General features: G+C 41.0%; 1 protein-coding gene across 4 annotated transcripts in view; it reads right to left on the reverse strand.

Annotated features, from left to right (window-relative positions):
• Nucleotides 1–842: 842 nt before the first annotated feature.
• BCAT1 (branched chain amino acid transaminase 1) overlaps nt 843–12,474 on the reverse strand; it is a 103,777-nt gene continuing 92,145 nt past the window's right edge. For all 4 annotated transcript variants that reach the window (XM_042469276.1, XM_042469273.1, XM_042469274.1 and 1 more), the window contains 2 exons: nt 10,228–10,302; nt 843–9,606 (listed from right to left, as the gene is read on the reverse strand). In XM_042469276.1, coding sequence (XP_042325210.1) covers nt 9,565–9,606; nt 10,228–10,302 — 117 coding nt within the window. In that variant the 3' untranslated portion in view covers nt 843–9,564. The remainder of the gene's footprint in view (nt 9,607–10,227; nt 10,303–12,474) is intronic.

The following is a 12,474-nucleotide window of genomic DNA, read 5'->3' on the forward strand; positions in this document are numbered from 1 at the left end:
GGTGTGCATGTGTCCACTGCCCTTGTCCTCCTCCCTGCTGCCCTGGTTTTCTCAGCAAAGGGAGCCGGGGCAGCAGGGAGGCTGGCACCCGCAGTAGGTAGACAGCCAGACCATGTCACCCCCTTTGAAGTGTCACCTGGTGTGGACCATACCACTTGCATCCCCTAATGACGTCACAACCCAGTATGAGGGATGTAAATAGCACAGTCAACCCTCCGTATGCATGGATTCTTTATCCACAGATTCAAGTATCCATGGTTTGAAAATATTTTTAAAATATATATATTCCAAAAAGCAAATCTTCATTTTGCCATTTTGTTTAAGGTGGACTATTTTTTTACCCCGTTGTATGTAATGGGACTAGGGCATCAATGGATTTTGTTATCTACAGGGGTGGGGGGTCCTGAAACCAAATCCCAGCAGATACCAAGGGCCTTCTGTAATGTAATGTAAATGACTCTAATAGCAATTCTAAACACATTTATCATTGGAAACAGAGGAACTTATACTCAATAAAACACCCATGGGATTGAGTGATCAGGCACACAGTAGAAAAACAAAATGGAGAAAACAGAGCTTGAAACAATGTCCACTTTAATGCTGAGGTGTTTTTAAAATTAGATTTGATGCATAAATTATTTACATGGGTTTTCCTGCTGAGCTGACACCTTTCTGTCAATACACACTTCCATTAGGAGACCCACTAGTGTCCTGCAATGGTTAGAGCAGCCTTCTCCCAGCTGCTGTTCTCCAGTATGGACTTCACTGTTGTTCCCAGATCTCTTTTCTTCTAGCTCAAGCAAGCATTTGGCTGTTGTTCAAACAATAAAAATACAGACAAACGAAGGTATAATTTTTATTTATTTTTTTCCGTAAGATTGTCACGCAATATCAAAATACTCTGCTGGTTTGAGTGTGATCCATTACCCTCTTTTACATTTAAGAAAAAGAACATTTAAAAATCAGAGCCTTTTGCAACTACAATCTGAAAAAACAAACAACCCCCCTCCCAATCTCATACATGTGTATTATTTTTTACATAAGACAGTCCCAGGGTACAAAACACTCCTCTGCTACATTGCAAAGACACAACAGTGCACTCCAGTTAAACTCAGTGGCCACACAGCAAAGAGGTAAGTATCATATAAATACACACAACTCTTCTGGACCTTTTCTTTCCGTCCACACATTTCTAGCATTGTGGAATATGACACTGAAAATTCTTCACAGCTAGAACTCTTACATTTCCAGTGTTTGCATTCCTTTGGTAACTTTGCTTGCTCCTTTTCTTTGGATGCTTAACTGTATTTCTAAATGCTTGGTGAATATTTTAAGTTACTGCTATACTAAAAGTTTTGAGTCAATGCAGTGGGGGGAGTGAAAGAAAATGCCATGGAGGGCAATGCCCTCATTTTGCCCCCCCCCCCCCAAGAGCTACAACTCTGAGTGCATGCTTAGATCTAGCGGGTGCAGATGGCAGCCAAGGTGCCAGTTATATCCGAGAAAATAGAGAAATTGCCGTTTGTGTTTTCTTGTATGCTTACTATTAAAGATATGGCTTATACTGAGCAAGGTAAGTTTCCAGTATATAACAGCTGTTTCTTTTGACCGACATATGTCTAATGTGCACTGCAGAAATAATGTAGTTTGACCATTTTAACTGCCATGGCTCAGTGCCATGGAATTCTGGGATTTGTAGTTTGCTGTGCCACCAGACCTCTCAGAGGCTAAATATTTCACAAAACAGCAAATCCCAGAATGCCACAACATAGAGCCATGTCAGCTAAAGTGGTGTCAAACTGCATTATTTCTGCAGTGCAGATTAGATCAAAGTCTGCTCCAGTGTACTTCTCTTGAAAAGACTCTATGCAAACCACAAAGTCTCCATGGGCACTTCCTGCCTCTCCCAATATAGTTTCAACACCACCTTATCATGGATCTTTAGATTTAGATGTTGCTCACAAAGAGCAGTGCCCTGAGCCCAGAAATAGAAAGTAAATGATTTTTCAATTAATTACTTTGATGTAGTAATGATCTGCAACAATGGAACTTATTTCCCTGTGTCAGTCAAGGCTGTAATTCACTACTCTTTAGTGGAATGTAAGAAGGGTTTCAGTCTCACTTTACTGGGTGTGCTTTGACTCAGTCTGAGCAATGAGAGGGAAAGGAAAAAGGGTCAATGAATGGCTGCCTTGTGCTGTTTCTTTATGGGGGGAGGAGCAGAGATGTACCAGCAGAGCTAGAGAGAAGTATGGAGGTGATGTTTGGGGTGTGTGAGAGAGAAGACACTTAGAAAACATAAGGTACACTAGGGACTTTGGTTAGCTGGGACTTAAAATAGCTTAGTGTATCTCTCTGTGTGTGTTGTATGCCTTCAAGACGTTTCCAACTTGTGGCGATCCTAAGGGGTTTTCTTAGCAAGATTTGTTCAGAGGAGGTTTGCCATTGTCTCCCTCTGATGCTGAGTGTGACCTGCCCAAGGTCACTCAGTGGGCTTCATGGCTGAGTGGTGAATTGAACCCTGGTCTCCTGAATTATAGTCCCAACACTCAAACCACTACAACATGCTAGCGATCCTATTTATTTAGCTATCTATTATTCTGCCCAAGTGAGAGAGAGCAGGGAAGAGATGGTCTGCCTTGCTAGGCTGGATGCTTAAAATAGCAAGCTGCTTGAAATCACAGAATCTCTGAAAATGCAGCAACAACTGCTTATTTTAGGAAAAAGTGGAAATCTCACCTCCAATTGGATTGTGCGAGTGGGTTGTAGTTCAAGGCAACTGGGTGGGAAGAAAGTGCACTGTTTTATATTTTAAAAAATTGCATTTTGCTCAGAATTTCCAGAGCTAAACATCTGATTTGGCTACATTGGTAGACCACAGAGCATCTTCCTATATTTCTTGTATTTTTCAGTGGCACAATAGTAGCATTAATAATGAGTAGCTTAGCAATCTACTTTTCTGGACTACAGTATCAATAACAAGAAATGATCAGCTGGATGATCAGAGTAATAAGAAACCAACTAGATCCTAACAGATTCCAAGATTGAGCCATTTAGCTTCCACAGCTGTTCAGTCATGTCTGTTCTTGAATTTTAGTACAGATCTGTATCTGTTTCAAAAATGCTGTTGTCTTCATTGGAGACTGTAGAAAAAAATGTGGCATAACAGAAGAAGTAACAGCAGAGGCTCCTTCGTCCTCCTTCCTCTGTGTACCCTGAAATGCAGCTTTATATTCCAATCAAAGCTTTTTTGGACCACAGTTTTCAGAATCCATACTGGCTGAAAAAGTCATGGTCCAAATAACTAACATTTCTAAGTTCTGGTTCTAACTTTTTCAGTGAATTCTCAGCAAGTAACTTGCCAAGTGTCTGTTATAACAGAAGTGCACTGGATGCGGCTTTGGCTTAGTAATACCAAGAATCACCTTCTTGGTAGTTTTCTCTAGTCCAGTATTTCTTTAAACTTGATACTCCAAACTTCCCAGTATCTGTAGACAGAATGCAACCAGATATAACTCAAGAATACACCTTGATAAAAGCATTCTCATCTACAATGTCAGTTACTTTGCCCTATTAGATTGCAATGTATATACAACCACCATTTGACAGTATTCCTTCAGTTGTTCTCAGGGTACACAAGGTTACACAAACAACTACAGTGAGTGAACATCAGCATCAGCATCATGAAGGTCTACAGAGTGGTTTTTGTGATATATATACACTTCTGTGAATCTGCAAATTTTTGAGCACTACTTCTTACTAGTGTGGCCAAAACATTGCTTCACAGAATAAGAGCTTACCTTTATCATTCCATTCAAAAGTTCACACATTTCTTTTTCCTAACAAGACATCAGTTAAATTTTTGCACATGACAATGCTTTTATATACCAAATCCCTTGCTCCCACCCCGAGGGGAGTTTAAAAATGTAGACAGTTGTAGTCATCAATATCTACAAACCAATTCTAACAGCTGTCATATATGCCAAGAGCAGGTCTTTTGCAAAGCTAACAGGTCTCAGTTCCCCTGTTCAAGACACTCCAAAATACATTCCGATAGAGCAAGGGATACACTTTTGTTGGGAAAATTCATTTCCTTCCCACCTGTGAAGATTCTAGCCAAGCTCAGAGAAAATGGAAGCTGGGAAGGGTGACATATGAGATCATAATCCTTACACATGAAAAAGTCTCTGTGCTTTGGCCACGAGAGTCTTAGACTTTGTCTGCATGGGCCAAAAGACCCACTCCCTCTGCTTCCAGACAGTGTCCTGTTCAGACAATGCATGACCAAACCCCTGGTTCTGGTACAGGTTGTCTACACACCTTGAAGGAGGACCCATATTGAACCTAGCCTTTTATAGCCTTTAAACTATTTAAATAAATTCACCTTTTGCTCCAGGTTCTCCAGGAAACCCTGGAATGGGGCATGGCAGTGATGGCCAGCTATTCCCCTACATGCCCCACTGCATCCCCCTGCAGCCACTGATGGCCAGGTTGTGTCCTCTGACATCAGAGCAAGCACCCAGCCATGTGACTGAAGCTGGGTGCCTCCTTCTGCCCACAAAAAAACATGATTCATGGCAGCCTCCTAATGCTGCAACAGCAATGACAGGTAACTGGCATGACAGAAATGGGCAGCTCCGAGGCCAGCCTGGGTTATCCTGTCTGTGCAGACAAGACTCTCATTTCACTACATACTGTTTAACTTGGCTATCTCATGAACATAGACATAGTATGTTTCTCTGTCTGCTGGGAAGCCAGTACCAGTATACTGTCCACTGATACCTCTTCAAGAACAATTTTTAAAATGGTAAATACTTTGAGGAGAGATAGGAGATCCTCCCCCCAAAAATACTTTTAAGAAGAGAAAGGAGTAAACTAGGGATTTGGGTACGTCTTTTATGCTCAGTTCCAAATCATGATGTCCTGAAAGCAAAACTGGGAAGAAGGAGGTACTCATCATACTAACCAACAAAGAACTTATCTGTTGGGATAATTTTCAGTAGGAATAAACTAGCGGTATGAACCTCTAGTATACCACCAAATAAATATATCCAGCTCTGTCACAAGTAGAGCATTTTATATATGCTCAAGAGACTACATCTGGCACTAGAACAACATTTTCACTGGTACATGCAAGGCTGTGAGTCCAAATCATAATTTCTCCCTGCAAAACAAGAGAGGAGAGGGGTATAGTAAAGAAACAAATAGTGGGAGAGCTGCTAAATTATTCCCTGTTGTCATTTGAGATGGCAGTGTTTATAGGAATCCTAACTAGATTCCTCAGAAAAGAAGCTAAGAGGAAAACAGTTGAAAGGGGAAAGTAGTGGTGGAACACCCCTTTGCTTGTCCCTACAAATACTTCCCCCTCTTGAACAGCCTGAATGTAAGAAGTTTGCATGTAATATAATCACCTGTAACTAATTCTGTATTTATTTATTTATTTATTTAGGTGAAAAGGGTACAACCAAATCACATTTCAAAAGCAACATAATGAGTAGGAATTATAACTTTAAAGTTATAATGAAAGACTATTTCTTTCAAGTTTTATGTTGCTCTCTTATCATTCCAAAAGTTTTCCCCCTCAAATGAGAAATGAAAAAGTACCAAATAAAGTTAATAAAATATGTAACAAGCTTGTAACATCACTAAATTGTTGGGGAAGGTTCTTACACAATGAATTACTTCTAAAAGGCAACTTTCCAACCTCTATTTTCCTGTGTTTTTGTAATGAAATAGTTGCAAAGAAGATTCTCAGGTGCCATCTTTGCCAGCTATATTTTGATCTTAGTGAGTCAAAATCCTTAATGTGGATACACTCTCCCTGGTAAAAAAAAAGGCACTCTTCAGTTATGATAGTGGCCTTGTTCATGTAATGCCTCTACCCAACTTCAAAATTGTGGTGCAGTCTACTAAATAATGTGGCCATTAGTCTAATAAGCAGGAAGCTGAGAGTTCTAGACATACCACTGGCTAACAATACTTGGAATAAAAGTGAATTGGAGCACAACATACACACAAGAGGAAAGAAGAAATAGACAGTGCTACTCCTACCTCAAAGCACAATGGTTTTGACTTAGCACGAATATAAGAGAACACGGTTTAGCATCATCCACTTCAGGTGGGCTTCAATATAGTGATATATAGGTTTATGAAATAGAAATTGGTCCTGGAGTCTATTGATCACCAACCTAAAGCATAGCTGTATAATCCAATCCCAACTAAAGTAAACTCACTGAATCAATTGCCAAATGATGCACATCAAGACATATTGTATATAAATTTCATTGCTTCAGTGAGTTTACTCTAGTTGGGGTCAGCAACTAGAATAAATTTAGGTCAACATACTGTGTTTTCCATGTGAGCAACCCTTTGGCTCTTTGGGTTTCCACTTGTGCAAATGAAAGTTAGTGTGTGAACTGGGGTTATCACTTGGCAAGTTTTTTTTGCAAGTGAGATGCCAGTGGAGGTGGAGTGGGATGGAGTCTCATTACAATCATAGGAATAGCTGTCATTTGTATCTAGGGTTCATAACTACTGGTTGAACAATATCACCTAATGGGCATATTTATAAGGTGAATAAAATAGTCCTAGAAATATTTGGTATTTGGTACTGGGAGCATTATTTTTCAGGATGCAGAGAGGGGGTTGACTCAGTCTCTGTGGACATCAGAAAGCTCTTGAACAGGGCCAGCTCAAGATATTTTGCAGCCTGAGGCACACCACACTCACCAAAGTCAAGATGTGTAGTACCTAAATCTAGCCAAGTTATTTGGGCATATGAGGCAGAACATTACACAAGCACCTTTTCCATTCCTGGCAGTAAAAACACTGCCAGGTCAGTGCAACTAGCATTTTATATCTCTGTTGTGCATTATTTAAAGCAACAACAACAAAACATCAACAAGCAGTTAAATAGTTACCCTTGAGCCACTCCTGGTCTAAACGGTACAGCTGGCGCTCCTCTTGTACATGTAAAACTAGTGTGTCAGCAAGAAGACTGTGCTATTGTACCACTCCCTGAGATGCTTGATGTTCTTGTTCATGTGACTGTTTACATGCTTTCTTTTCCACCACCGACAGGAATACAGTTTGCGAACTATCATGTCATGTGTTTTCTCTATCTTAGGGGTCCGCCAGACCATGATGAAATTACATTGGGAGTGAGGAAAGACTGAGAAATACTGAAAATATTTCTAGATATATATCAAATCACCAGGTAGAGGTAGGCTCTGTTAAAAAAAGTAGCAGAGTTAAAGTTTCCCAATATTTCACCCTACCCGCTTATATGAGGAGGAAAAAATGTTAGTTTGAAAAGTACTGCCTTAGTGCAACAGCAAAACAGAGAACCCATTCTCTGCATTGTTTAATTGGTTTCCTTACCAGCATAATTCAAGGGCTGCCCCCATGAAGCTAGAATAATGTTTATTTAATAAATATCTCGCCGCTGGAAATGTGAGAGCACTGAACAACGTAGTAAGTAACCTCTTTGGCAAGAGATGTCTTAAAGCTAGCTCAGAAAAAGATGTGTTATGAGATGATAATTTCATTTAGTAGATGATAAAATTCATGTGGGTTGAAAGGGAACAAACAACCAAAGCTATTAATTGCAGAGCCATGGAGACTTCAGGGAAAAAGTGAGAGGCAATAAGAAAGAAGAAAAGAGAGTGCAAGAAAAGGGAGTAAATAAAATCCTATCCAAGTTTTTATGTTTAATACATTACTAAAAGGCCTATTAAATGTTTAACCTGTGCACTACGTGGAATAGATAAGGGTGGACAGAAGATAGTTCAAGATCTACAGTAGATTGCTGGATCCTTTTGACACAGATGGACAAATTTGTCTGGCTCTTAATACTTATCAATGCCAACAAGAAAATGATAACAATAATGGCAGCAATGAATCTCTCGTGTAAATACAAGTTTGTACTAGCATACATACGAGATATATATGTAGATTGCAAGGCTCATGGAATAAAGAAAGCAATTGACACTGACTAAATGAACTACTATTTTGCTGCCCACAGTCACTATTTTGCAATTGGCTCTGGTTAGTGGGCACTGGGGGTCTAGTAAAAACAATAATAAAATAGATGCTGCAAGCATCTCTCCACTTCTGGTTTAGATGCTTTCCAACATCTCAAAATGCTTCAGATTGCACTTGATCAGTTCTCCCACTAGATTAAGGCTCTATTCAAGTGACCAACTTTGCTCTTCTGAATTGTTTGATTTTTGTAGTGTTATGGATAGCAAACAGAATTAGACTGTGATGTACAAGGGACGATGAGTCCAGAGCTCAGAAAAGTTCCTTTTTTAGACTATAACTCCCAGAATCTCCTGGCCTACATGGCAAAAAAAACCCACCCCCCCCCCCAAAAAAAACCCAACAATCCAACTTTCCAAACTTTATATGAGACTACAACCAATACCTCTTTGGGGGGTGGAGACTATGCAATCAGCGCAGTATAGAAGTTACCAAGATTTGGATCACTTAAAGTTCAAAAGGTTCCATCAATACCTCATAGTATGGTGATAGCAGAAGTAATTTAGCAATGAGAAATAAACTGTGATCTGAATTTACTCATGGCATACCATCCCCAGGTACCGTGAGCAAAACCCAGCTCAATGCTTATTGTTTAAAAAGATACACAGTTATGAGGTTTGTTGAAAGGCATATGTTGGAAATGTTAAAAAGGAGATTCCTTCAGAGCGTTAGGAACCTAAAAGAAATGTCCCATCCATCCAAAAGATAAAGAGATGGCACAAAAAATAATCCTAAAATAAATAACTTTTTTTAACCTTCCACCCTTAGAAACAAAGAGAAGGCCCAATCCAAGCTACTACTGAAGCCGGGGCAGTTATGCCAGTATACACATACACAGAGGTCTAGGAGCAAAAGGAAGCCAGCCAAGAAGGAGGGTGAAGTTGGCTGGCTGGACAGCAGCACAAGGGAGTTTCCCCAGAACAGCACTTTGGCTATCTGGACTGGGAGTAGAGCTGCACTTGCAGCATCTCATGTAGTCTGGGAAAACTGTTGTTAGTAGGTACTGGATACTTACTTACAAATTGGCAGAAAAAGTAGTTGTGCTAGCAATAGTAGGGATTATACTTGTATACTAGAGGATTCTGGCTTCAGAGAGTGCAAAGGCTTCTCTGAGACATTTGGCAACTGAACTGTATGTAACAGTTTGATCTACAGTTAAAAGTTGAGAGTATTTCATTTGCACTGAAGAGCAGTTGAAGAACTTTTCAAGACACCTGTCAATTGTACCAAAGACACAAGGGGCACCAAGGAATCCACTAGAAAAGTGTCTATTGCTTACATCTAGCACCTATACCAGAAGACAGGTTTCTATTCTAGAGCAATATCACAGTAGAAAATCAAAATGATTGTGTTCACACTCCCTGGCATGTGGAAATGATCACCCCCATCCCAGCCTAGGAACAAAGTGATAAAACACAGAACTACTCTATGCAAAGCTACAGTAAAACTGGTCATCGTTCAGGTGGAACTTCAGCCTGCCTGGTTGTATTGCCAGAAGGTCTGAATCTTCACTGCCATTTATGCTCATGATACCACAACTGTCCACTCACTGTCTTCTCTTCCATACTGAAAAAGAAGCAAAAGGTATTAGAGAAGTCAGTGTGTTATAGTGGTTAAAATGCCAAACAAAGTTCAGATTCTGGATTTGATTCTCCCTCAGTCATGAAGTACAATGCAGGTACATTTCTAGGGATGGAGTGGGAGGTGCAGATCTCAACAGATGACATCTGGTGGGGGGGGGTCTGACTTCTGGTGTGGAGTGTACTGCCATGCCTCAGTTGGTAGACTGGGATTCCAGGATGATGAAGGTTCTGAGAATGACCTGGCCCACCGACCCAGAGGCAGCAAGGAGGCCAGCTGGAACGTGTCAGCATGCAACAGCGAACTCCTGGAGGCCACTTCTGTCACTGAATGGTGCCAGGAGCCCTTCAGGCAGATAGACTGGAACATCCAGGGACAAAGACAGTCCCTGGGTGCCCTGATCCACCAGCCATTGGCAGGAAGTAGACTGGAGCCCTTCTCTTCCGGCATTCAATCACCATGGTCCCACAGTGATCAGGGCAGGAGCAGACTCTGGCCACTCCTTCTGCCCCATTTGCATGACCCCTAGGTCACTGGAAATGAAAAGAGCAGCTTCAGTCATCTTTCTCTTGCATAATTATCATTGGAAAGAAATTAGACCCTTACTTGGATATCACTCAGCTGGTTCAAGAAGCGGGTGGCTATTTGAGGTCCATTCTCCATGGTTGGAATGTGCAAATTCTAGGCAAATTTAAAAAAAAAAGAACAACAATATATGAGAAATTACTGGTTGTGGCGGAATATGAAAAATAAGGGGGTAGGAAGAGTAGTTATTTTCTCTCTTGCTCCTTTTGGGACATGGCTTCCATCACATTTATTCTTCTTTGTGATAAAAAATGTTTAAGGTCTGTTAACAATTGCAAGAAATTTCCAGTTCACTGATAGAATACCAATTGTAAAAGCAGCTGGCAAGCAAATCTGATAAACACTCACTGTTTAAATATATTAACAAACATAATATGATGATATGGTGTTTTCATTTGATTTTGGTATGTTTTTTGTATATTTGTGCAATAAAATAAATAAATAAATATATTAACAACCAAACAAGTATAATGAAACAAATTCCCCAAAATACAACAAATTAATCACATGTGATGTACTCTATACATCAAAATGGCGGCGCCCTGCCTACATGGCCGTGGCGCAGGCGTCACATCATGGTGCCGCTGTAGGGCGCTTATGGTACCCTTTAAGCAGCACCGAAAGGAGTTCCGCTTCGGAGCTCCTTCCACTGCACATATTGCTGGCCTGGCCCTTAAACGGCCGCACCAGCGATACAGAGAGGCCCCTTTCTCCCTTTCTCTGCCACTGTCGGGGTGTCTTTGGGGCATGAAGCCCCAAGGACACCCCTTTCCAGGTCGTGGGGAAGCAGCAGATCGGGGTCTCTGGGGCTGCTGCTGTGGCAGCTCAGGCCCCGATCTGTTGGGGAAAGGGGCGGGTGCAGGCCACCCCAAATGGGTGGTCTGTATCCTGCCTTTGAAACCTCTCCATGATAACAGTCCTGCTGTGTAAAAGTTGAAGACATAACTTGGTTGATTCCCTCTGCTCTATTTTTGCTGGCAGGCGAAGATCTTCCTATTTAATAAACAGGTCTTCAGACTTTTAATACTAAAGTCAGGATTGTCCATGCCATTGTATTTCCAGTCCCTACTTATGGCTGTGAAGGCTGGACAGCAAAGAAAATCAATAAGAGATTCAACTCATTTGAAATATGGTGCTGGAGGAGAGTTCTGCAGACTATCAAAAGGATAAATAAATGGGTTCAACAGCAAATCAAACTGGAACTCTTCCTATAAGCCAAGATGACTAAACTGAGAGTCTTACTGCACTACAAACAAATCCAGCAGGCCAGCAGAGGGAAGCATGTTTCTGTTTTTCAGTTTCTTCAAATATTGTATTTTACTGGTCATAGATACTGGTCAAAGCACTTTTGTTCACTTTCAATCATAAAAGCATGGAAGAGTGTTGTAAAGGTATTCCTTTTGCCTGGCTGGAAAAATTTCTTTGGCAAAAGGGATGTTTTACAAGTCTCCCTCATGCTTTTACAACCAAAAGAGAATTAAAGTGCTTTGATGTCATGCGGATGTAGCAAGAGAAAGACACTTCTCTACACTTGCATTCCGGGTTTGTTTGTAATGCTGTAAGGCACTGAGGCTATTGTACCTTTGGCATATCATGGGAAGACATGACATACTACAAAAGATAATAATGCTTGATAAGGTAGAAAGCAGTAGGAAAAGATGAAAATTATTATTATTATTATTATTATTATTATTATTATTATTATTAACCTTTATTTATAAAGCGCTGTAAATTTACACAGCACTGTACATACAATCTTTTAGTTAGACAGTTCCCTGCCCTTAGGCTTACAATCTAAGAAGACACGACACAAAAGGAGAAGGGAGTGGTGGTGGGGAATGGGATCAGGTCCAGCAGTTCTTCTCCACCTCCGAGGCCTGGACCAAGGCAGATGGACTGGAGGAAGGGCTTAGCTTCTTAATTAATGGTTAAAAGGAGACTTCCTGGGTCAGAGAGGGGCTAGCCTCTGGGAATGCTTCTCTAAACAATGTAGTCTTTAACTCAGTTTTGAAACTGGGTAGAGAAGTGATGAGGTGTGCATGTGGGGGAAGAAGGTTCCAGGAGTAAGGGGCAGCAAGCGAGAAGGGACGAATTCGGGAGGGGGCAGTGGTAGTCCTACACTGTGACAGGAGACTACAAGAGCGGAGGGTGCGAGTAGGAATGTAAGGAGAAAGAAGGTCAGATAAGTAAGGAGGGGCCAATCCATGGAGGGCTTTGAAAGTCAGTAACAAAAGCTTGTACCGGATGCGGAAGGGGAAGGAGGAGAAA

Source organism: Sceloporus undulatus, chromosome 5 (genome assembly GCF_019175285.1).
Source record: "Sceloporus undulatus isolate JIND9_A2432 ecotype Alabama chromosome 5, SceUnd_v1.1, whole genome shotgun sequence".
In the NCBI taxonomy this organism is placed as follows: Eukaryota; Metazoa; Chordata; class Lepidosauria; order Squamata; family Phrynosomatidae; genus Sceloporus; species Sceloporus undulatus.